At 50.2% G+C, this 25,792-nt stretch overlaps 1 protein-coding gene across 1 annotated transcript; it reads right to left on the reverse strand.

The window, feature by feature from the left end:
- Positions 1-444: 444 nt before the first annotated feature.
- Positions 445-22,836, reverse strand: LOC138283071 (lymphocyte antigen 6E-like). The gene is made up of 4 exons (XM_069221221.1): positions 22,686-22,836; positions 13,941-14,051; positions 8,387-8,578; positions 445-1,303 (listed from the first exon to the last, which is right to left on the reverse strand). The coding sequence occupies exons 1-3, from the start codon at positions 22,735-22,737 to the stop codon at positions 8,388-8,390; spliced, it is 354 nt and encodes a 117-aa protein (XP_069077322.1). The 5' UTR covers positions 22,738-22,836; the 3' UTR covers positions 445-1,303; position 8,387.
- Between the last annotated feature and the right edge of the window lie 2,956 nt (positions 22,837-25,792).

Genomic DNA, 25,792 nt, shown 5'->3' on the forward strand with positions numbered 1-25,792 from the left:
ATGTCTTGTTAACTTCCTAAGTATTACTCCCTGAATCACCTGCATCCTGTTGCCTCCCTAAGTATTCCCCCTGTATCACCCGTGTCCTGTTACCTCCCCAAGTATTCCCCCTTGTAGCAGTCGACCCTGCCTTCACACCAAGACTTTTCCTTTTCCACCCAGCTTATAACAGGAAATGGCTTGTAAAGTGTTTAAAACTAACACACTGGAACATTTCTGGGAGTTTTCAGTATTTTGCGTGGCCATTCCCACTTTTGCATCAATGCTCCTACAATTATGACGCTCCTCTCTTTTGAGGGTCTCCCTGCAAGTGTAAAGCTGATGTTTAAGAGAAAATGTCTATAGACACTGATTCTGTGAATTAGGGAATATCTTTATCCTCAGCAACATTTTTTATTATTTTATCAATCTCTTTTAATAGTTTAATTAAAAAGCACAGAAGGATACTTTAGATACATCTTTATTTGTCAGTCCATATTACCATACAATTTAAATAATTAAGTATTTTGAAAAGTTGTGACAGGGGCTAGTCTGTACCTTTAATGAACTTAAATGTAAAATCAGTGGAAGTCTTATTTATTAGGCCTGGGCGGAGTTCGCGGAGTTCTGTTATGCCGAAGTCTGCAAAGTGATGAAAAAAACTCTGCCACACTCCTTGAGGTTCTGCGAGCAGAGGAGCGTGGTAAGTCGCACTGCTTACGCTGCTTTTTCGCGACAGGAGTTCATCCCAGGCTGTAAAACCAGTGTGAATGGCATAACTTCTTTTTGCTTCTTTCTGCCGCTCGAGTAGATTTTCTTCTCCAGCTGCAGCTTCCTCAATGCGAGTAGCAGGTTTCTCAACGCAGCAGTAATGACTTGCTGGGAGCACCGGTGTTGAGAAATCTCACCCGGAGGTGGTCTAGCTTTTGATTTTTTTTCACTCCCGCACACCAACCTAACATTAGCGAGCTCCGAGTGAGGAAAAATTCCCCTCCGCATGGCTCCTCGGAGTTCTACGGAACTCTGTGCTCCATGTGGTGCGTGAGGTTGGCAAAACTCTACGAACTCCGCCGGCAGAGCATAATTCATCACGCACCCCCATTATTTATCTTAATTTATCATTTACGGGGCCATTGGAAGCCTCCGCACATCTTCATGCTTTGATTACACAGGGATTTATATACATCTTTGGCAGAATGAAATAGTCTTCGTTCCTGGATCCTTGAGGACACATTCACATTCTCTTCTCCCTCTCCTTCCTTCGGACATCAAGCCAGGAAAGGTCAGGTCATAGGAGGAGCATGTTGGGTCCGGCTGCTGCCAGCTACAGAGACAAGACAAGCGCTTTAACATACAAAAGACTACAATACAAGCAATGCTTCTGGAGATGGATTGCAGCTGTGAACTCAATGATGTGTTAAGCTAGGCAATGCTTGTGCAACACAGACATACTGCATATCTCATGAACACTTCATTACACCTGCTATTTAAAGCTGTAATTAGACTGAGTGTCACCTTCCTAAAACAGCTGCCTTTAAGCAAGTAAATCACATTTAGAATCCAAACAGAAGGGTTGGGCCCATATTAGTGGCATTTGTTTGGTGCTTTGGAGTCACTGCCCCCAGACAAACAATAAACTGTACATGGCTGATGAGCCCACAACTAGGGTGAAACCGGTCCTGGGTTGCTTGTGTTCGGGTCCAGGGCGGTCCTGGCCTGACAGTTTGCTATGGACTGCAGGGTCAAGGCTGATTTGCATATGGCCGAATCCACACTGAGGTGGCATGGCGAACAAAGGAACAGTGGGTTGGACTGCTACCCCGAGTGATTACCAGTGGTTAGACAAATGGCAAGCATTCCTCCCTCACTTTTTGTGTTTTATGTCCTTAGTCAAACGTCACTTTGGGAATATTCTTTTTTAAGCAGTGTGATGAGGCTGACATGATCTCGTCTACACACAGGACACAAACAACTACGTTGTAAAAGTCAGGGCCAGGGACTGCATCTCCTAGTCCTGTTTCTTGCTGAATGATGGGTTTGGGGGTGAATTAAAAAGGGGGGTAAATGACCGAAGCTCTGGTCTGGCACGGATTAAGACCCAGTTCTGAAGATTGGACAATCATTATTTTCACCAGGAGGCCTTGGCAATCTGTCTAGAGCCTTCGGTTTGATGACTGAGTCCCCTTTGTGTTTGTTGCACTTGGTACTATTACTACTAATTAATGTGCAATGTGGCAGGTGGTTGAAGCTGTTTGCAGAAGCAGTGAGTTTGTTTACTGAAGAGGAGCCCAAAGCAGGTGGTTGATGGTGTTTGCAGAAGAAGTGAGTCAAATACTTTAGAGGAGCTTAGAGGAGCTCATAGCAGGTGGTTGATGGTGTTTGCAGGATAAGTGAGTTGACTACCTTAGAGGAGCTCAAAGCAGGTGTTTGATTGTGTTTGTAGGAGAATTGAGTTGAATACTTTAGAGGAGCTCATAGCAGGTGGTTGATAGTGTTTGCAGGAGAAGTGAGTTGACTGCCTTAGAGGAGCCCAAAGAAGGTGGTTGATGGTGTTTGCAGGAGAAGTGAGTTGACTGCTTTAGAGGAGCCAATAGCAGGTGGTTGATGGTGTTTGCAGGAGAAATGAGTTGATTACTTTAGAGGAGCCCATTGCAGGTGGTTTATGGTGTTTGCAGGAAAAGTGAGTTCATTACTTTAGATGACCCACAGCAGTGAATTGATGGTTTTTGCAGAAGAAGTGAGTCTATTACTTTAGAGGAGCCCATAGCAGGTGGTTGATTGTGTTTGCAAGAGAAATTAGTTGATTACCGTAGAGGAGCCCATAGCAGGTGGTTGATGGGCTTTGCGGGAGAAGTGAGTTGATTACCTTAGAGGAGCCCAAAGCAGGTGGTTGATGGTGTTTGCAGGAGAAGTGAGTTGACTGCTTTAGAGGAGCCCAAAGCAGGTGGTTGATTGTGTTTGTAGGAGAATTGGGTTGACTGCTTTAGAGGAGCCGATAGCAGGTGGTTGATGGTGTTTGCAGAAGAAGTGAGTCGAATACTTTAGAGGAGCCAGTAGCAGGTGGTTGATGGTGTTTGCAGGATAAGTGAGTTGACTACCTTAGAGGAGCCCAAAGCAGGTGGTTGATGGTTTTTGCAGAAGAAGTGAGTTGATTACTTTAGAGGAGCCCATAGCAGGTGGTTGATTGTGTTTGCAAGAGAAATGAGTTGATTACCTTAGAGGAGCCCATAGCAGGTAGTTGATGGGCTTTGCGGGAGAAGTGAGTTGATTACCTTAGAGGACCCATAGCAGTGGACTGATGGTTTTTGCATTAGTGGTGAGTCCATTACTTTTGAGGAGCCCCTGACAGCCCATGGATGGTGCTTAAGAGCTGTGAGTTGTTTGCTTTAGAGGAGCCCACCTGTGCTTTCTTTAGCTCCACCCATTGATTAGTTTTGAGGAACAATGGTTTTTTCCAAACCTTCAAGTGTTCAGGGTCCCCTCCGTTTACCAGTGTATTGATTTCTGGTGCAGTCACACGCCAATGGCAATGTAATGCAGACGTTTATTATTTCTATTACCTGTTATTACCACTAGAGTAACCCACGGATTAACGGTGTTTGCCCAAGTTATCCTAATGTCAGAAGTACACAGGTTACCAATTGAAGAAGAGTCTCTTTCAGCCGATGGAACACATGGGACCAACAAGTGGTGATTTTAAATGACTCTCTAACGTCTTCCTCAAATATGTGAATTTGTATGCAGTTACTTTTAGTTTGTCAAATGTTTTAAGGGAGTGAAAAAGGCTATGACTAAGGAAGAGGCAGTAGAGATAAAAGTGGTGGCAATGAAGACCTTTTTAATGATTTTGTTGATTGAAAACATTATGAATGCAAGTCACATCTGTTGTTTGCTGAGTACCTTTTCAAAATATAGGACAATTATAGGTTCTTTAATTCGTTGGAAAGTATCATAAAAATAATTCTTTAATGCTAAGGGCTTGATATAGTTTGCAGACCGGGTTACTCAGTCACAAACAATAATAATGGATATCCTGTCCTCCTTAATACGATTCCCACAGGATATAATGGACTCGTAATACAGCAGACGAGATATCTGCCATGTTCGTGATGCAATAGTCCTATCCGCCAAACTTTAAATCAGACCCTACGTCTATTATGGTAGTCAACCAATCGTGGTCTATTTTTATGTATGAGTCTGAGATACCATCCAGATCGAAGGCCAAGGGCAAAAGTCTGAATAAACACACTACAGCCATTTGCCCGGGGTAAGCCATTTATGAGGGTTTTTCTGAAACTCACTACTCTAGCAGTATGATAGTTAGTTCAACTCTTTGGTAGTTCGGATTCAAAGTGGGAGGGATATCCACAGTAGATCATGTAGAATCCATGAGCTGGTACCATTCTTGCACTCACTGATGTTGTGCGGTGTGGGGGCACCTGGATCAGCACCCCAGTAACCACTAACCTTTAAACACAGCCTGAGATGGAGGTGAATGAAAAGCCAAATGCTTCTTCCAAAGCTCACTCCTCCCATGCACAGGTGATATTTTTTCAGGAAACTGATACCTTTAGGATTGGTATATTAATGAATTACATTACCCATTCCAGGGCATTATTTGTTATTTTATCACACACATTTTTCTATAATCTGCAATCAAAAGAATCCCTTCTCCTCGGGAATAAGGAGCAGATCTTCACAAAATCAAGCCAGGATGCTGATTTGTACCTCAGTGACAAGGATGTGTACCTCATTGATACTGAATTGTGACAATATTTATGTCTCTTTTCATCTCTTCATGTTATAATATGAATTTTAGTACATTCTTGAGTGAGATGTCACTTCATGGATTCCTATCTCTTCCCCAGTAAGAAACTGAAGACGTGGCTCTTCGTATGAGACCCCTCGTCTCCCCCAGCACCTTGAGACTCTCATGGGTGAGTAGCCACACTTTACAAATATTGATTGATTGATTGATTGACTGATAGTGATTTGATGGCTTAATCCATAACGGTTTGTCATGGTAATTGACCACTAACTTATTGATGATGATCTGAGCCTCATTGATACATATTTCTCGCTTCATTAATGCTACTTTGACCACAAAGATGGTGTTTCCCCTCTCTGATATGCTTCGCTACAGCACTGCTATTACTTATCTGCTTTTGGTACTTGGTTCCATTTAATAGATACTGGTTAGTTCCCTTGTTATGTTGTCATTAATTAATTAAATCAGTGAAACTGATGTCACACCTCACTGCAAGGATTTCCTAGGGAATATTGTTACCTCTTTTGGTTATGGTCAGTCACAGTGACGGATGCTGTCACCTCATTGGTTCTGAAGAAATGCTCGCTGATAATCATTCATTAGCTCTTTGATGCTCATTTTATACCTCAATAATACTGATTTGATTCTTTGTTGATACTGATCTTTCATCTCTTTGATAACGACTTGTCATGACTGTGATACTGGTTTGTCAAGTCTATGATAGTGATGTGTCACCTCTCTGATTTGTCACTACTATGATACCGATGTGTCACCTCTATGATACTGATTTGTCATGTCTATGATACTGATTTGTCACCTCTATGATACTGATTTGTCAAGTCTATGATAGTGATGTGTCACCTCTCTGATACTGATTTGTTACCTCTATGATACTGATTTGCACCTCTATGATACTGATTTGTCACCTCTATGATACTGATTTGCACCTCTATGATACTGATTTGTCAAGTCTATGATAGTGATGTATCACCTCTCTGATACTAATTTGTCACCTCTATGATACTGATGTGTCACCTCTATGATACTGATTTGTCACCTCTATGATACTGATTTGCACCTCTATGATACTGATTTGTCAAGTCTATGATAGTGATTTGTCAAGTCTATGATAGTGATGTGTCACCTCTCTGATACTAATTTGTCACCTCTATGATACAGATTTGCATCTCCATGATACTGATTTGTCAACTCTATGTTACTGGTTTTCCCTTTTACGGACACTTGTTTGTTATCTGTAAGATGCAGATTTACCTCTTCATAGAAACTGATTTATCACTTTGTGGTAATCTGCCTTCTTTCTCTCCCATGATGTCATGGCACAGCATGCGCTAATGGATCCATGTTGATGGCCCTGGCAGGTAGACCTGGGCTGAGTGCCTGTCACATCTGCTGCTGGGGGGCGTCTGATAGACCTACTTGTACCTGCACCTGCCTACTCCATGAAGCCTCTTTTCAACAAACAAGGAGGCATATTTATGAGAAAGTGGCACATCAGCTCTGACACTATTTTGGTGCTTTGCTGGACTAGTGTCAAAGTTTGATGCTAGCCCAGCAAAGGCCAGGGAGGCCCATAGGCTATAATGACAGCATCACTTTAATGCCTGCCCTGAGCAGGCATTAAAACTGACAGAAAAGATGATGCAGTGAAATCTTATAAATTTCACTGCACTATTTTTTATCCTCTCTGCGTGAGAACAACCCTCCTTGGATACATTATAACTGGAGCAGGTATAATGTGGCGCAAGGGGTTACAAAGCTGTGCAATGCACGCATTGCACCACTTTGTAAATATGGGCCATGGCGGGGGCCTCCTTAAGCCTCCTTGGCATACAAAAAATGACGCTAGGGCAGTGCCAGGAGGTACTAGGGGCTTTTAAATATGCCCCAAGGTGTGGTTGAGAAGTGCTTGGGTTGTGTTGAATCCTGTTTCGTGTGGTTCTCCCTCAGAGGTTGAGAAGTGCTTGGGTTGTGTTGAGTACTGTTTCGTGTGGTTCTCCCTTAGAGGTTGAGAAGTGCTTGGGTTGTGTTGAGTACTGTTCCGTGTGTTTCTCCCTCAGAGGATGAGAAGTGCTTGGGCTGTGTTGAGTACTGATTCGTGTGGTTCTCCCTCAGAGGTTTAGAAGTGCTTTGGTTGTGTTGAATCCTGTTTCGTGTGTTTGTCCCTCAGAGGTTGAGAAGTGCTTGGGTTGTGTTGAATCCTGTTTCGTGTGGTTCTCCCTCAGAGGTTGAGAAGTGCTAGGGTTGTGTTGAGTACTGTTTCTTGTGTTTCTCCCTCAGAGGTTGAGAAGTGCTTGGGTTGTGTTGAGTACTGTTTTGTGTGTTTCTCCCTCAGAAGTTGAGACGTGCTTGGGTTGTGTTGAGTACTGTTCCTTGTGTTTCTCCCTCAGAGGTTGAGAAGTGCTTGGGTTGTGTTGAATCCTGTTTTCTGTGGTTCTCCCTCAGGGGTTGAGAAGTGCTTGGTTTGTGTTGAATCCTATTCTGTGTGCTTCTCCCTCAGTGATTGAGAAGTGCCTGGGTTGTGTCGAATCCTGTTCATTATGGTTTCCTCTCAGCGGTTTGAGGTTGTGAACCCTGTTTTGTGTGATTCTCCATGGCCTGTGATCACCAGAGCCATGACACTCATAGCTCTCATGATCTTTAAAAAAGCAATTGCAGGTGAAGTTGGAAGGGCAGCTATAAGTGGGGTCGATCCCAGAACACCCTCTTCGCTGGAGGAATGATCATGACAAGAGATCTGATGAGGATCCACTGCCAGAGACACTTCAGCGACCTACCTGCAAATGCAGTGGAGATACAAGAGTTGGGCGGACTGAACATATGTGACTTTGTTTCAGATACCCCTTTAGAGCTCTCCTCTAAATTGGGTGCCAGGTGGATTTGTTTTGAAATGGGTGATTTTCAGTCATGGGCAGGGCTTTGATTAGCACACAAGTCCTGAGTTGTAAAGTCGGTTCTTTATCCACCAGCCCGCTTCTCCCATAGGTCTACCGTGGAGCAGAACTCTCAGTAGGGGACAATGAGTTCTTCTGAGAGGCCCTTGTCGCTTGTGAGGCCCACATACTATGGTAACAGGACATGGCCAGCACGTCCAGCAGTGACACACAGCCATTCTTACCTCACAGGAGGATGCGGACACCTGCTGCCAGGGAGAGCACCCTCTGACTGTGATACCCCCAGATGACAGCCTCAATCAAGCAGTAACTGAGACGCAGGCATGATCAACCCTTCCTTACTTCACAGTCCAACGTAGAGAAGGAGCTGCTGACACCCGCTTCCAGGGAGTTCACCCCACCCTGTGATACGCTAGATGATACACTATGACCAGCATGTCCCCCATAGACCATGTATCCATCAGTGAGGTGGGAGGAGCTCCAACCTGTGCATCCTTACCTCACAGCCCGGCTCTCAGCGGGAAGGCGCTGACAGACGCAGCCACCACAGCATGGCGTAGTTGGTCTTTCCTACCTCAAAGTCCAGCTCTGAGAAGGAAGGTACCTACAGCTAGGGAGAACGCCCTCTGCTTGTGACACTCAAAGTGGCACCAAGTGACCAGTATGTCCCCCACAGACCACATATCCATCAGTAAGGTGGAAAGAGCACCAACTAGCCCGCCCTTACCTTACAGCCCAGCTCTGAGCAGGAAAGCGCTGACGCCCACAGCCACCGACAACATGGCATAGTTGGTCTTCACACTGCTCGCCCCGCTGTCATTGCAGAAGTCCTCTTTGCAGCAGTGAAACAAGAGTTGATTAGTTGCGCCGTTGTTACATCCACATGTGGTGCTGCAGTGTTTCGTGACCATCCTGTTGTCTGTAATGAAGTGAAACAGGCAGGAGTTACTCTCTGATTGCAGCTCTCTCATTCCAGCTCTTAGTGGCAACCAGGCACTTTCAAACTCCCAAAACTGTTGAACAATCAGGGCCGATGTTCAGCCAAGGCTCTTTGACAAGACACAACACAAAATCAGCCTCCTACAGTGCAATGGGTTGTGGTTTCATTGTGTAACTGTGTACCCCCTGCCTCCTATCCTCATATCTTCAACCGTGGTGGGTCAGAAGAAAACCTCCAGAACAAATGAAGGAAAAACCTGAACCTAACATTATCTTCTGCCCACTCTCTGGGCAGATACCAAACTCCTACACCCTTGCCCTTCCAGGCCTTTGGACCCTACAGGACTACTGCCTCTACAGATATTCTGCACTTACAGGCCTACTGCCCATAGATGCCTACTGACCTTGTACGTCTACTCATCCCACGGGCCTACTGCCCCTAAAGGCCAGCTTCCCATGCAAGTCTACTGCCTCTGCAGGTCTACTGCCCTTACAGGACTACTTACCTTCTAGGCCTACTGCCTATAGATGCCCACTTCAACTGTATGTAAACTAACCCCACAGACCGACTAACCCTGCATGACTACTGTTCATTCAGGTCAGCTGCCCACACATGCCTACTGCCCCTGCAGGTCTACTAACCCCACAGGCCTACTGCCCCTACAGGCCTACTGCTAATAAAACTCTACTCCCCCTGCAGGTCTACAGCCCCTACAGCTCCACTGCCCATACATGTGTACTGTTCCTACAGGTCTACTGCCCCCACAGGTCTACTGCCCCTACAGGTCTACTGCCCACACAGGTCTACTGCCCCCACAGGGTTACTGCTTCTACAGGTCTACTGCCCCAACAGGTCTACTGCTTCTCCAGGTCTACTGTTCATAGAAGGTGAGTGGCACCACAGGTCTACTGCCCATACATGTCTACTGCTCCCACAGGCCTACTGCTAATAAAACTCTACTGCCCCTGCAGGTCTACAGCCCATACAGCCCTACTGCCCGGCAGGTCTACTAACTCCACAGGCCTACTGCCCCCTCAGGTCTATTGCCCCCACAGGTCTACTGTTCATACAGCGATACTGCCCGACAGGTCTGCTGTCCAAAGAAGGTGAGTGTCACCACAGGTCTACTGCCTATACTTCCCTACCGCCCCTGCAGGTCTACTAACCCACAGGCCTACTGCAAATAAAACTCTACTCCCCATACAGGTCTACTGCCCATACATGTCTACTGTTCCTACAGGTCTACTCCCCCTCAGGTCTACTGCCACCACAGGTCTACTGCCCACACAGGCCTACTGCTTCTACAGGTCTACTGCCCCTACAGGTCTACTGCTTCTCCAGGTCTACTGTCCATAGAAGGTGAATGTCACCACAGGTCTACTGCCCATACATGCCTACTACTCCCACAGGCCTACTGCTAATAAAACTCTACTGCCCCTGCTGGTCTACAGCCCATACAGCCCTACTGCCCGGCAGGTCTACTAACTCCACAGGCCTACTGCCCCCAAAGATCTGCTGCCCCCACAGGTCTACTGTTGATAGAGCTCTACTGCCCGACAGGTCTACTGTCCATAGAAGGTGAGTGTCACCTTAGGCTACTGCCCATACATGCCTACTGCCCCTGCAGGCCTACTAACACCATAGGCCTACTGCTACTGAAGGCTTGCTGCCCTTGCAGGTCCACTGCCATTGTTGTCCCCTCTACCCCTGCAGGTCTACACATTTACAAGTCTTCTGCCCATATATGTCTACTGCCTCTACGGGTATACTGTCCATGGAAGGTGAGTGTCACTACAGGCCTACTGCCGTTGGGGGGGTCTACTGCCTCTGCATGTCTACACACTTACAAGTCCAATGCCCATAGATGTCTACTGACTGTACAGGTGTACTGTCCATGGAAAGTGAGTGTCACAACAGGTATACTGCCCTTGAGGGGGGCCTACTGCCCCTGCAGGTCTACACACATACAAGTCTACTGCCTACGCAGGTCTACTGGTCCTACATGCCATTTCTCCTGCAGGTCTACACACTTGCAGGCCTACTGTTCATAGATGTCTACTGCCTCTACAGGTGTAGTATCCATGGAACGTGAGTGTAACTATAGGCCTACTGCCCTTGTGGAGGGGGTCTACTGCCCTTGGAGGTCTACACACTTACAGGACTACTGCCCATAGATGTCTACTGCCTTTACAGGTGTACTGTCCATAGAAGGTGGGTGCCAATACAGGCCTACTGCCCCTACATGTCTACTGTTCCTGCAGATCTACTCTCCCCACAGGTCTACTGCCACTACAGATCTACTGTCCATAGAAGGTGAGTGTCACCACAGGTCTACTGCCCTAACATGCCTACTGCTGCTAAAGCCTTGCTGCCCTTGCAGGCACACTGTCAATGTGGGCCCCTTTGCCCCTGCAGGTCTACACACTTACAAGTCTTCTGCCCCTGCAGGTCTACTGGCCCTACATGCTACTGCCCCTGCAGGTCTACTGGCCCTACATGCTACTGCTCCTGCAGGTCTATTGCCTATAAAGGTCTACTGCCCCTGCAGGTCTACCGCCCTTGGAGGACTATTGCCCCTACAGCCCTACTGCCTATAAAGATCTACTGCCTCTACAGGTCTATTGACCTTGGAGGGCTACTGCCCCTGCAGGTCTACTGGTCCTACATGCTACTGCTCCTCCAACCCTCCAACCCTACTCCCTATACAGCTCTACTGTCCTTGCTGGTATACTGTCCTTGGAGGACTACTGCCTCATACAGCCCTACTGCTTATAAAGGTCTATTGTTCCTGCAGGTCTACTGCCCTTGCAAGTCTGTTAGCACTACAGGTCTACTTCCCCTACAGGTCTACTGCCTAAACAGGTCTTCTGCCCACACAGGCCTACTGCCCTTCTAGATCTACTGCCCATAGATATCTACTGCCCCTGCAGGTATGCTGCCGTTCGGGGCCTGCTGCTCAACCAGGTCCACGGCCCTTGGAGGCCTACTGCCCCTACAGGTGCACTGTCCATAAATGAGGACTGACCCTACAGGCCTACTGCCCTCCTATGTCTACTGCCCCACAAGTCTAGCGTACACACTGTGTAATTATCCAGACTGCCTCTCCCTTGAGTCCACTGGTTTTACTCCTTCCTAACACATTCTACCTCCTCACCAGGGATTTTCCTAAGCCCAGCACTTTAGTCCACAGCGGGTTGGCTGTAGACTCGGGTGCTTCGAGGCGCTATGGCACTATTCCTCGTGTGGGTCCCTTTGATTTAGGTGGACGGGGGCATCATGAAGGGAATTCTTCTTGTACATGGTGCTCCTGACCTGAATGAGGGTATAGACCCCATTGCACACGTGCCTCACCTCCAGTGAGGAGCCTACAGACCCCCCAGTGCACACGTGCTCCACCCCCAGTGAGGATCCTACAGACCCCCCAGTGCACGCGTGCTTCACCCCCAGACCCCTCCCCAGTGCACACGTGCCTCACCCCCAGTGAGGAGCCAACAGACCCCCAAGTGCACGTGTGCTTCACCCCCATTGAGGAGCCTACAGACCCCTTCCCCGGTGTACATGTGCTCCACCCCATTGAGGAGCCTACAGACCCCCTCCCCAGTGCACACGTGCCTCACCCCCAGTGAGGAGCCTACAGACCCCTCCCCAGTGCACACGTGCCTCACCCCCAGTGAGGAGCCAACAGACCCCCCTCCCCAGTGCACACGTGCCTCACCCCCAGTGAGGAGCCTACAGACCCATTCCCAGTGCACACGTGGCTCACCCCCAGTGAGGAGCCTACAGACCCCTCCCCAGTGCACACGTGCCTCACCCCCAGTGAGGAGCCTACAGACCCCTCCCCAGTGCACACGTGCCTCACCCCCAGTGAGGAGCCTACAGACCCCTCCCCAGTGCACACGTGCCTCACCCCCAGTGAGGAGCCAACAGACCCCCTCCCCAGTGCACACGTGCCTCACCCCCAGTGAGGAGCCTACAGACCCCTCCCCAGTGCACACGTGCCTCACCCCCAGTGAGGAGCCAACAGACCCCCTCCCCAGTGCACACGTGCCTCACCCCCAGTGAGGAGCCTACAGACCCCTCCCCAGTGCACACGTGCCTCAACCCAGTGAGGAGCCTACAGACCCCTCCCCAGTGCACACGTGCTCCACCCCCATTGAGGAGCCTACAGACCCCCTCCCCGGTGCACACGTGCTTCACCCCCAGTGAGTATCCTACAGACTCCCCGGTGCACACGTGCTCCACCCCCATTGAGTATCCTACAGACCCCCCAGTGCACACGTGCTCCACCCCTAGTGAGTATCCTACAGACCCCCAGTGCACGTGTGCTTCACCCCCAGTGAGGAGCCTACAGACAGACCCCTCCCCCAGTGCACACGTGCCTCACCCCCAGTGAGGAGCCAACAGACCCCCAGTGCACGTGTGCTTCACCCCCAGTGAGGAGCCTACAGACAGACCCCCTCCCCCCTGTGCCCGCGTGCTCCACTCCCAGTGAGGAGCCAACAGACCCCCCAGTGCACGTGTGCTTCACCCCCAGTGAGGAGCCTACAGACAGACCCCCTCCCCCCTGTGCCCGTGTGCTCCACTCCCAGTGAGGAGCCTACAGACCCTCCAGTGCACGCGTTCTCCACCCCCAGTGAGTAGCCTACAGACCCCCCAGTGCACACGTGCTCCACCCCCAGTGAGGAGCCAACAGACCCCCCAGTGCACGTGCGCTTCACCCCCAGTGAGGAGCCTACAGACAGACCCCTCCCTCCTGTGCCCGCGTGGTCCACCCCCAGTGAGGAGCCTACAGACTCCCTCCCCGGTGCACATGTGCTCCACCCCCAGTGAGGAGCCTACAGACCCCCCAGTGCACGCGTGCTCCACCCCCAGTGAGGAGCCTACAGACCCCCTCCCCAGTGCACACGTGCCTCACCCCCAGTGAGCAGCCTACAGACCCATCCCCAGTGCACACGTGCCTCACCCCCAGTGAGGAGCCTACAGACCCATCCCCAGTGCACACGTGCCTCACCCCCAGTGAGGAGCCTACAGACCCCCTCCCCAGTGCACACGTGCCTCACCCCCAGTGAGGAGCCTACAGACCCATCCCCAGTGCACACGTGCCTCACCCCCAGTGAGGAGCCTACAGACCCCCTCCCCAGTGCACACGTGCTCCACCCCCAGTGAGGAGCCTACAGACCCCCTCCCCAGTGCACACGTGCTCCACCCCCAGTGAGGAGCCTACAGACCCCTAACCAGTGCACACGTGCTCTACCCCCAGTGTGGAGCCTACAGACCCCCCACACCCCACACACACCCCGGTAAGTGCCACATGTTCACGTGCACAGGCAAGGCTCCTTACTTCCAGATGTTGTGACGTTGCTGACGCAGAACTCCTCGGACTGTTGGCAGTTCACTACTGCGGAGCAGCTCTCACTAGTGGTCGTGCAGCTGAAGCATCTCAGTGAGTAACCTGCGGAGTAAGGAGAGAGTGTCAGGCGGGGCCTGAGGGAACCTTCGCAGGTTCCTCATCACACAGACTTGTCTCTTCTTTCTGCAGTGAGCTCCACTCACACTGCACACAGAGCTTAACTTTCACTGTTTTCAATCCTCACAAAGTAGCTATTTAGTGAGTTAATGAACAAAGCTCTAGGGCCTAGAGATTAGGCAAAGCTTTTTTTAGGTATACACATTTCTTTGTTAAGAATTAATTCAAGAACCACAGCCAGCATATCAGTCAGATCCAGAAAACCTGGGTCAGTCTCATGGAAAAACGCTCTAAATCCAACATACAACAGCTCCTTCACCCCAAAACCAACATTCGGTATCCATCCTCCAAGACTGAGAGCCTTAACTGAATAGAACATGATCAGCCCCACAGCTCTGGTCACTCAGTAGTGACTCATCCACAGTTCATTGATTCCCAGCTCTAGGATGGTCAGAACCTGAAAAGAGACGGTAAATGAGGCGGGCGGACCTTCGGTGTGACGGAGAGGGAACTGTGGTGCTGCTCTAGACTTCGGCGGGAGGGATATCCATCACCGTTGTGACGGAGCAACTTGTCTCTCCGATTGACACAGACTTGGGCCCATGTTTCTGGGTGTTGAGCCGCAGGGCAACGCAACGTCACCTTGCGGCGTTGCCCTGCGTCACTTGGAAAAGACAGGAATGCGCTGTATTTATTAAATATGACGCAGTCCTGTCCTTTCCCGCTGCTCTTATGCCCTATTGGAAGCCTAGTGCGAAGGCAGGCACCCTGGCACAATGCTGCAAGGGTACTTGATTTGCATGCAGGATTGTTTTTGTGCAGAAAGGTGCAACTTCTTGCACAAAAACAATGCACGGAGGCATTTCCTCTTTCTAAGCGTCCTACACAATGCCGCACACATAGAAAAAGGAAAAAAGGAGAAATAACTATATTTTTTCCTTGTTGGTGGTGGTGGCGGTAGTGACGGTGGTGGCAGTGGTAGCAGTTTTGGTGGTGGTGGCAGTGGTGACGGTGGTGACAGTGTTGGCGGTGGTGGCAGTGGTAACAGTTGTGGCGGTGGTGGCAGTGGTGGCAGTGGTGACAGTGTTGGTGGTGGTGGCGGTAGTGACGGTGGTGGCAGTGGTAGCAGTGTTGGTGGTGGTGGCAGTGGTGACGGTGGTGACAGTGTTGGCGGTGGTGGCAGTGGTAACAGTTGTGGCGGTGGTGGCAGTGGTGGCAGTGGTGACAGTGTTGGTGGTGGTGGCGGTAGTGACGGTGGTGGCAGTGGTAGCAGTGTTGGTGGTGGTGGCAGTGGTGACGGTGGTGACAGTGTTGGCGGTGGTGGCAGTGGTAACAGTTGTGGCGGTGGTGGCAGTGGTGGCAGTGGTGACAGTGTTGGCGGTGGTGGCAGTGGTGACAGTGTTGATGGTGGTGGCAGTCGTGAGTGTTGGTGGTGGTGGCGGCAGTGGTGACAGTGTTGGTGGTGGTGGCAGTGGTGACAGTGTTGGTGGCGGTAGTGACGGTGGTGGCAGTGGTGACAGTGTTAGCGGTAGTGGCAGTGGTGAGAGTGTTGGTGGTGGTGGCAGTGGTGGCAGTGTTGGTGGTGGTGGCGGTAGTGACGGTGGTGGCAGTGGTAGTAGTGTTGGCGGTGGTGATGGTGGTGGTGGTGGCAGTGGTGGCAGTGTTGGTGGTGGTGGCGGTAGTGACGGTGGTGGCAGTGGTAGCAGTGGTGGCGGTAGTGGCAGTGGTGACAGTGTTGGTGGTGGTGGCAGTGTTGGTGGTGGTGGCAGTGGTGGCAGTGTTGGTGGTGGTGGCGGTACTGACGGTGGTGGCAGTGGTAGCAGTGGTGGCGGTGGTGGCAGTGGTGACGGTGGTGGTGGTGTGGTGGGATTTACCCCAGTAGAGGTTGGTGTTCCGCAGCAATACGTTGTTACGAGAAAGCACCGATGGAGCAAGGACAAGCTCCAGGCACTGTTCAGGCTCCTGGTGAGTGGTACCCGATATTTAATAGGAGAGGCCTAGGGACATCCATCTTCATCTTCAGTGATACTTTTTGAAACTAGACTAGGACTGAGAATTTAGCTGGCTGTGGCTGATACAGTGTTTATAATCCACAGCCTGCCATCCTCCATCTTGTCTGCACATCCCAGATGGACAAAGGCGCATTCCACAGGCAAAGGAGGTCCCTGGTGGACTGGGAAAGCCAAGATTGGCTGAAGGTGTCACACTTCACATGGGTTCACGTAGAAATTATTTACAACAAAGGGCACCAGAAAAGTAAGTTTCAAGAAAATTAAAAAATGGCGAGGCAAGGCACTCAGTTTACCTGCATATCTTGGACTGAATGCCAACCTTGTATCCCTGCTTCAGAAAACAGTCTGTATTCTGCAGGTCTCAGAAGCAGGAAGATATCTCAGTGAGTTAATGCACCAGCTGCAGACACCTGAGTGTATCTTGTTGCTTGCACACCAGTAAGGGAGCTCATTGGGCTGGGTCCTTGTATGTGAGTGTGTGTGATTGTTGTAAGCTGCAGAAAGCAGCTGGCCTATTTTGAAAATCACAGTTGTGGCTGCAACCGAGGGTTACCTGAGAGTTATGCAGCGTCCACACCTGAGAGTTATGTCTGTGTCGATCCTTTAAATGAAATGTTAAGAGCTGCAGATCTCACACCCTCACAGTTCTGTAACTTCCTAGACTTGTACGTGACAGGTTTTATGATCACCGAATTTAGTGGTTTCTTTAATCTATCGACATTGGAAGGATGAGAGCTGGTAGTTAAGACATACATAACCCGAGGATTGATGGAAAGACGCATTTCTTACTGAAAATCAGCTTGAAATAAGTGATTTGCTTTCTTGGCTCATTACCCACGGCTTCCTATAATTTTGCTGACATTTCATGTAATTACGCATGAGCAAACTACGCACATTTCGAGCAACTCAAGACGTAACAAGGCAAACGTCTGGGAATGCCGCACACGGCATGGGTGAAAGGCTTGGGGTCTCTCTCTCCTGGAGCCAGACACACAGCGACTGGGCTTGTTTATTTCACATCCCTGCCTCACTCTCTCTGAACTGAATGTCCGGGCGCATAACAGCAGTTAATGCCCACGCTCCAAGCATTCTGATTGGCTGTTCCAAACGCCTTGTGAGCTGGATGCTGTGAGAGGCTCCACCTGTCTGTACTACTTCATCAGCAGCATGAAAAGGCCCAGGGTCACATTTACGAGCCCCTTGTGCTGCTGTTGCGTCACGTTTTGTGACGCAACTGCAGTACAAACCTTGAACTCATACCTAGGACGCCACGTGAGACCGTGCTGCGTGGCCCTGAATGGCCTCATAGATATGGAGTAAGACAAGGCAGCGTAAGTGAGTGCGTTGCCTCACACTGCGCTAGGGAGGTGTTCCATGGGCGCTGCAGTGGGTGTTCCCATGCAACACCCGTAGACTTTGACGCATCCACCTTGTTGATCTTACGCCATTGCAGGGAGGCTATATTTCTCCTCATTCTTCCCTCTTTCTATGCGAGCTGCCCTCCCAGGATTCCTCGGAGGATTGCTTTTGTGCAGGAAGGTATCATGGTCCAAGGGTGCCCGCGTTGGCGCTAGGCAGCGAGAATGGCGCCAGGACAGAGGGGGGGCACAGAATGTGGTGTATGCCATAGATGCGGCACATTCCTGCCCTTTCACGCCAACGCAAGACCTAATGTATAGGAGGGGGCGACGCCTAAGGGAGCCCAGGACAGCCCAGAGACGGGGCCAGCTGTGCGAGGGAGAGACACACAGAAAGGGCTCAGAGGGGAAGGATGAATGTGTTGATGGGCTGGAGGGGGGAAGGGTGGGCCACAGGGCACCCCTGAAGGCGATGGTGACATCACAGCGGTGGGCTTCACCCGTGTGCCCACTGCAGACCACATCCCCCAGCAGTGCCATGTGAGGGACAAGATGGACTCCTGGGGTCCACAGAGCCGCCCAGAGGTCAGAGGTCAGACATTACACCGGCTGCAGATGCCATTGACAGGACACTGATGGCCAGTGCCTTGTGGGCTATAGCTCAAAGGCCTCGGGGTTAAATGCACCCAGGCCCCCCAGGCCTCCAGGGAGACTCGGGGCTCCACCACCCTCCTCAGTGCTGGCTCGGCAGCCACGGAGTGGGAGGCTGTGGAGAAATATGGCGCTGGAGTAGCGCTGCCAGATAAGGCTCAAGGCGCTTCCACGTGGTCCTTCTGTGGACTGATACCCCCCAACTCTGTAGGCGCCCTTGTGTCCCAGACAACATCCTCATCCTCTGACCTCTGCACGTCTGAGGAGGGTTTTAATTTCTTCTGAAGAGATATACCTTTCTATTTTAAGTTCGCTACACGATTTTCGCTTGTCTTGCCGAATAGTTAATATTGTTTCACAGCACAGAGAGCGCCGCGACTCCTCGGCGCTACATTCATTCACTTTATAAATAGAATGAAAACTGCTCCTGTCTCCACCCAAGAATTCACGTGCTTATGTAGATAAGACTGACTGATGCACACGCCCCAATAATGTCTCATTGTGTGAATAATCTGTCCCATATAATCTTTGTTGTTTGAAAATAATTGAAAACTGCTCACCATCTGTGACACCAAAAGACAACTATTTTTTCCAAATCCTTGTGAATTACGAATTTTATGATTTTAAGGTGCATGTGCAGTTTCCTATTATAATCACACTTCTTAGAGCTTGTCAGGCCTGACGGGAGCATGGAGCCTCTACTGATGCACCCCAACCCCACATGGTCAGATGGTGGCCGTGGGCCATTGTAGGAGGCTGCCCTGGCTTATAGTGGGTACCTTGTGCTACTTACACCTTGTCCATTTATCCCTTATTAGTAGATTAGTAGTGTTCTAGCAGCTTAGGCTGATAGAGGTAGCTATAGCCGAGGAGCTTAGGCTGAACTAGGAGACATGCAAAGCTCCTACCATACCACTTATATCATATAGGTACCTTTATTTTTAGTATAACTGTTGTAGGAGGCTGGACTGGCTTGTAGTGAGTACCAAGGGGTACTTACACCTTGCACCAGGCCCAGGTATCCCTTATTAGTGTATAGGGTGTCTAGCAGCTTAGGCTGATAGAAGGTAGCTAAAGCAGAGCAGCCAAGGCTGAACTAGGACCATTGCAAAGCTCCTACAGTACCACAAGTGTCACTTGCACAATATCGTAAGAAAACACAATACACAGAAGTACTAAAAATAAAGGTACTTTATTTTAGTGACAATGTGCCAAAAATATCTCAGAGGATATACCCCATTAGGAGGTAAGTAAAACACACAAAATATACACACAAACCAAACTCAGGTAAGTAAACAGTTAGAAAAGTAGTGCAAACACTGTAGAATACAATAGGACGCAATCGGCCTGGGGCAACACAAACCATATACTAAGAAAGTGTAATGTGAACTACTTAGGGACGCCAGGCCTAGTGTAGTGTGTAGAGGGTCGCTGGGAGTGTTAGAAAACACTAAGGGTGTCCAAGATACCCCACCCCAAGACCCTGAAAAAGTAGGAGTAAAGTTACCCTACTACCCCAGTGATGAGAGATTATGCAAAGACCACAACTGACTGCAAAGCACTGAAGATGGATTCCTGGACCTGAGGACCTGCAAAGGAAGGGACCAAGTCCAAGAGTCACAAAAGTGTCCAGGGGGGCAGGAGCCCACTAAACCCCGGATGAAGGTGCAAAATGGTGGCCTCCGGGGGAGAGAAGCTGAAGATTCTGCAACAACGGAAGGTGCCAAGAACTTCTCCTTTGCACAGAAGATGTCCCACGGCGTGCTGGAGGATGCTGAGTTGTTTCCACGCAGAAATACTGCAAACAAGCCTTGCTAGCTGCAAAGGTCATAGTTGAAGAAAATGGGTGCTGCCCAGGCCCAGGAAGGACCAGGAGGTCGCCCCTTGAAGGAGGAGACCGAGGGGTCAGTCAGCAGTACAGAGAGCCCAGGCAGAAGCAGGCAGCACCCGCAGAAGCACTTGAACTGGGGTCCAAGATATCTGAGCATGGCTGTCATCTCAACACTACAAAGGAGAGTCCCACGAAGCCGGAGGTCAACTCAGCGAGTTGAGCAATGCAGGACGGAGTGCTGGGGACCTGGGCTATCCTGTGCATGAAGGATTCCTTGCAAAAGTGTACAGAAGCCCTAGCAGCTGCAGTTCACGCAGTACACAGGATTGCTGTCTGGCGTGGGGAGGCAAGGACTTACCTCCACCAAATATGGGCAGAAGGACCACTGGACTGTCAGGGTCACTTGGATCCAACTCCTGTGTTCCAGGGACCAGGCTCGTCGAAATGAGAGGGGACCCAGATGACCGGTGATGCAGAAGTTTAGTGCCTGTGTTAGCAGGGGGAGATTTCATCGAACCACATAAGATTTCTTCTTGGCTTCCAGTGCAGGGTGAAGGCAGACAGCCCTCAGAGCATGCACCACCAGGAAACAGTTGAGAAAGCGGCAGGAATTGGTGCTACAATGTTGCTGGTAGTCGTCTTGCTACTTTGTTGTGGTTTTGCAGGCGACCTGGAGCGGTCAGTGGTCGATTCATGGCAGAAGTCAAAGAGGGAGATGCAGAGGAACTCTGGTGAGCTCTTGCATTCGTTATCTGACAAGAAACCCACAGGAGAGACCCTAAATAACCCTCAGAAGAAGATTGGTCACCTAACCAGGTAAGCACCTATCAGGAGGGGTCTCTGACGTCACCTGCTGGCACTGGCCACTGAGAGGCCTCCATTGTGCCCTCACACCTCTGGATTCAAGATGGCAGAGGTCTGAGACACACTGGAGAAGCTCTGAGCATCACCCCTGGGGTGGTGATGGACAGGGGAGTGGTCACTCCCCTTTCCTTTGTCCAGTTTCGTGCCAGAGCAGGGGCTGGGGGATCCTTGAACCGGTGCAGACTGGTTTATGCAAGGAGGGCACCATCTGTACCCTTCAAAGCATTCCCAGAGGCTGGGAGAGGCTACTTCTCTCAGGCCCTTCACACCTATTTCCAAAGGGAGAGGGTGTAACACCCTCTACCAGAGGAAATCCTTTGTTCTGCCTTCCTGGGCCTGGGCTGCCCGGACCCCAGGAGGGCAGAAGCCTGTCTGTGGGTTAGCAGCAGCAGTAGCTGCAGTGAAAACCCCAGGGAGTTAGTTTGGCAGTACCCAGGGTCCATGCTGGAGCCCGGGGATGCATGGGATTAGCACCCCAATACCAGATTTGGAATGGGGGGACAATTCCATGATCTTAGACATGTTACATGGCCATATTCGGAGTTACCATTTTGAAGCTACCTATAGGTATTGACCTACATGTAATGCACGCATGTAATGGTGTCCCCGCACTCACAAAGTCTGGGGAAATTGCCCTGAACTATCTGGGGGCACATTGGTGAGTGCCAGGGTGCTCTCACACTCAGTAAGTTTGCACCTAACCTTCACTAGGTGAAGGTTACAAATATAGGTGACTTATAAGTTACTTAAGTGTAGTGGTAAATGGCTGTGAAATAACGTGGACGTTATTTCACTCAGGCTGCAGTGGCAGGCCTGTGTAAGAATTGTCAGATCTCCCTATGCTTGGCATAAGAAATGCTGCAGCCCATAGGGATCTCCTGGAACCCCAATACCCTGGGTACCTAAGTACCATATACTAGGGAATTATAAGGGTGTTCCAGTGTACCAATTAGAATTGGTGAAAATGGTCACTAGCCTATAGTGACTATTTTAAAGACAGAAAGAGAATAAGCACTGAGGTTCTGGTTAGCAGAGCCTCAGTGACACAGTTATGCACTACAGAGGGATACACATACAGGCCACAAACTATGAGCACTGGGGTCCTGGCTTGCAAGATCCCAGAGAGACAGTAAAGACACCCTGACATATTCTCACAAACAGGCCAAAAGTGGGGGTAACAATGCTAGAAAGAGGCTACCTTCCTACACAGATAGGCTATGAGAAATACCCGAGCCACAGATCTGCAAGAGACAAGCCTGGAGCGTGAAAAACCACAATAAACATGTGTCCTGAACTCTACTCCCCTCACTTGCTCCAGGTGAGATCGCCTCAGTTCACATCTGCAGGATCACTCCCAGGACGACCATCTAGAGTTGAGGACGATCCCGGGAGGATGGTGGAAGCCACTATCCAGGGGAAGGCCCCCAAAGATACATCCATCTATAGGGGACCGTCCCAGAAACCCTTTGGGGGAGATGCATTAGTGACCAGATACTTCCATGTGATATTTAGGTCTAATCATGAGATGTATAGAATTTTCTTTTTATAACCTTGTGGATTTGTTCGGAGTAAGGGGCATGATTTAGAAATGAATAGATGAGTTACTCCATCACAACGTTGAAGGATATTCCATCCTCCGAAATATAAGTTCCTTAGGTTATAATGGGACTCAGATTTTGGCAGACAGGACGTCTATCACCATTTTGATGGAGTACCTCATACGCCAGGATCTAATCAGGCCCAAACTCTTTGAAAATTGACCAATTCTTGCAGCGATCCCACAGGTAAACCCTAGATCATGATCTCAATGCACTGCAGAGCTTCATTCAGAGGTGCCGTGGGGTAGATAGATGTGTGGTCAGACCAGACCAGACCATTGCCCTCAGGTGTAGCCGAGTCTTACCTGTGCCAGCGAGGACAGCCACGAGAAGGAGCGAGCCCACAGCAGCCTTCATGTCTTGAGTGTGGTGGAGTCTCACCGGTAGGAGGACCTCGCTGTGTGGTGTGCTTGGTGGTGGCTGAGTGTCACTTCTTCTACGCCGTGGCTTTATATAATGACACACTTAGGCCACCAGTCATTGTGCTAGCCCAGCTTGGGTGGACAGACTGGTTTTGTAGGTGTGATGACTGAATTCTAGGAAGGAAGGTATTGCAGGCAGGGCGTGCGGCCTTTCCGTGGGCGAAGCCCTGATACAAAGACGGCACATTCCACTCTTCACAGCTCACACATTGGCACATGCACAAAGAAACCCAACAACAACATAGCGTTATTCATGGCACTTTATCCACTCAGATGTACTTGGCGGGTCACAAACTTTATTATTTGTTTGGCCACTCTACCCCTTCCTCTGTCTACCACTCACCACTTCCTCAGTGTCCATAGTTCACCCTTCCTCTGTTTCCATATTGACAACTCACTCTGTCTCCACAGCTCATCCATTGCCCGTCTCCCCTTCATCTCAGGGTCCAAACAGTTCACCCCTTCCTGTCTCTGTCCACCCTTCCTCTGTCTCCCAGTTCACTCTTTCTTGTGTCTCACAAATCACTCCTTAATGTGTCTCGACAGTTCACACTTTCCTGTGTCTCCCCAGTTCAGTCCCTCCTCTCTCTCATAAGTTCACTCTTTTCTGTTTATCCCAGTTTACCCCTTCCTCTGTCTCCCAGTTCACACCGTCCTCTGTCTCCCAGTTCACACTTTCCTCTGCTCCCAGTTCACTTCTTCCTCTTTCTCTCAGTTCACTCCTTCCTCTGTCTCACAGCTCACTCCTTCCTCTGTCTCCTCAGTTCACCCTTTCTTCTGTCTCCCAGTTCATCCCTTTCTTTGTCTCACACTTCACTCCTTCCTGTGTCTCACAGCTCACTCCTTCCTCCTTTTCCTCATTTCACCCATTCCTCTGTCTCACAGTTCACGCCTTCCTCTGTCTCACAGTTTACCCCTTCCTCAGTGTAGGAAAGTACCATCTTGCCTGGCATGTTACCCCCATATTTCACTGTATATATGTTGTTTTAGTGTATGTGTCACTGGGACCCTGCCAGCCAGGGCCCCAGTGCTCATAAGTGTGCCCTGTATGTGTTCCCTGTGTGATGACTAACTGTCTCACTGAGGCTCTGCTAATCAGAACCTCAGTGGTTATGCTCTCTCTGCTTTCTAAATTGTCACTAACAGGCTAGTGACCAATTTCACCAATTCACATTGGCATACTGGAACACCGTTATAATTCCCTAGTATATGGTACTGAGGTACCCAGGGTATTGGGGTTCCAGGAGATCCCTATGGGCTGCAGCATTTCTTTTGCCACCCAGAGGGAGCTTTGACAATTCTTACACAGGCCTGCCACTGCAGCCTGAGTGAAATAACGTCCACGTTATTTCACAGCCATTTACCACTGCACTTAAGTAACGTATAAGTCACCTATATGTCTAACCTTCACCTGGTGAAGGTTGGGTGCAAAGTTACTTAGTGTGTGGGCACCCTGGCACTAGCCAAGTTGCCCCCACATCGTTCAGGGCAAATTCCCCGGACTTTGTGAGTGCGGGGACACCATTACACGCGTGCACTGTACATAGGTCACTACCTATGTACAGCGTCACAATGGTAACTCCGAACATGGCCATGTAACATGTCTAAGATCATGGAATTGTCACCCCAATGCCATTCTGGCATTGGGGGACAATTCCATGATCCCCCGGGTCTCTAGCACAGAACCCGGGTACAGCCAAACTGCCTTTGCGGGGTCTCCACTGCAGCTGCTGCCAACCCCTCAGACAGGTTTCTGCCCTCCTGGGGTCCAGGCAGCCCAGGACCAGGAAGGCAGAACAAAGGGTTTCCTCTGAGAGAGGGTGTAACACCCTCTCCCTTTAGAAATAGGTGTGAAGGCTGGGGAGGAGTAGCCTCCCCCAGCCTCTGGAAATGCTTTGATGGGCACAGATGGTGCCCATCTCTGCATAAGCCAGTCTACACTGGTTCAGGGATCCCCCAGCCCTGCTCTGGCGTGAAACTGGACAAAGAAAAGGGGAGTGACCACTCCCCTGACCTGCACCTCCCAGGGGAGGTGCCCAGAGCTCCTCCAGTGTGTCCCAGACCTCTGCCATCTTGGAAACAGAGGTGTCTGTGGCACACTGGACTGCTCTGAGTGGCCAGTGCCAGCAGGTGACGTCAGAGGCTCCTTCTGATAGGCTCTTACCTCTCTTGGTAGCCAATCCTCCTTCCTAGGTAGGCAAACCTCCTTTTCTGGCTATTTAGGGTCTCTGCTTTGGGGATCTCACCAGATAACGAATGCAAGAGCTCACTAGAGTTCCTCTGCATCTCCCTCGTCACCTTCTACCAAACGATCGACCGCTGACTGCTCAGGACGCCTGCAAAACCGCAACAAAGTAGCAAGACGACTACTAGCAACCTTGTATCGCCTCATCCTGCTGGCTTTCTCGACTGTTTCCAGGTGGTGCATGCTCTGGGGGTAGCCTGCCTCCTCCCTGCACCAGGATCTCTGAAGAAATCTCCCGTGGGTCGACGGAATCTTCCCCCCTGCAACCGCAGGCACCAAAAGACTGCATTACTGGTACTCTGGGTCCCCTCTCAGCACAACGAGTGTGGTCCCTGGAACTCAGCAACCCTGTCCAAGTGACTTCCACAGTCCAGTGACTCTTCAGTCCAAGTTTGGTGGAGGTAAGTCCTTGCCTCCCCACGCTAGACTGCATTGCTGGGTACCGCGTGATTTGCAGCTGCTCCGGCTCCTGTGCACTCTTCCAGTATTTCCTTCATGCACAGCCAAGCCTGGGTCCCCAACACTTCTTCCTGCAGTGAAAAACCTTCTTAGTTGTCCTCCGGCGTGGTGGGACTCCCTTTTGTGACTTTGGGTGGACTCCGGTTCACTTTCCTTCCAAGTGCCTGTTCAGGTACTTCTGCGGGTGCTGCCTGCTTCTGGGAGGGCTCCCTGAGTTGCTGATCGCCCCCTCTGTCTCCTCCTCCAAGAGGCAACTTCCTGGTCTCTCCTGGGCCACAGCAGCATC

The sequence above is a fragment of the Pleurodeles waltl genome, chromosome 2_2 (assembly GCF_031143425.1).
Source record: "Pleurodeles waltl isolate 20211129_DDA chromosome 2_2, aPleWal1.hap1.20221129, whole genome shotgun sequence".
NCBI classification, from domain to species: Eukaryota; Metazoa; Chordata; class Amphibia; order Caudata; family Salamandridae; genus Pleurodeles; species Pleurodeles waltl.

Coding starts and splice junctions, on each gene's coding strand:
- LOC138283071 (XM_069221221.1), bottom strand. CDS start 22,737: ATGAAGGCTGCTGTGGGCTCGCTCCTTCTCGTGGCTGTCCTCGCTGGC. Junction 14,052..22,685: donor GGCTGTCCTCGCTGGCACAG/GTAAGACTCGGC, acceptor CTTACTCCGCAG/GTTACTCACTGAGATGCTTC. Junction 8,579..13,940: donor CAACGTCACAACATCTGGAA/GTAAGGAGCCTT, acceptor ACTTCATTACAG/ACAACAGGATGGTCACGAAA.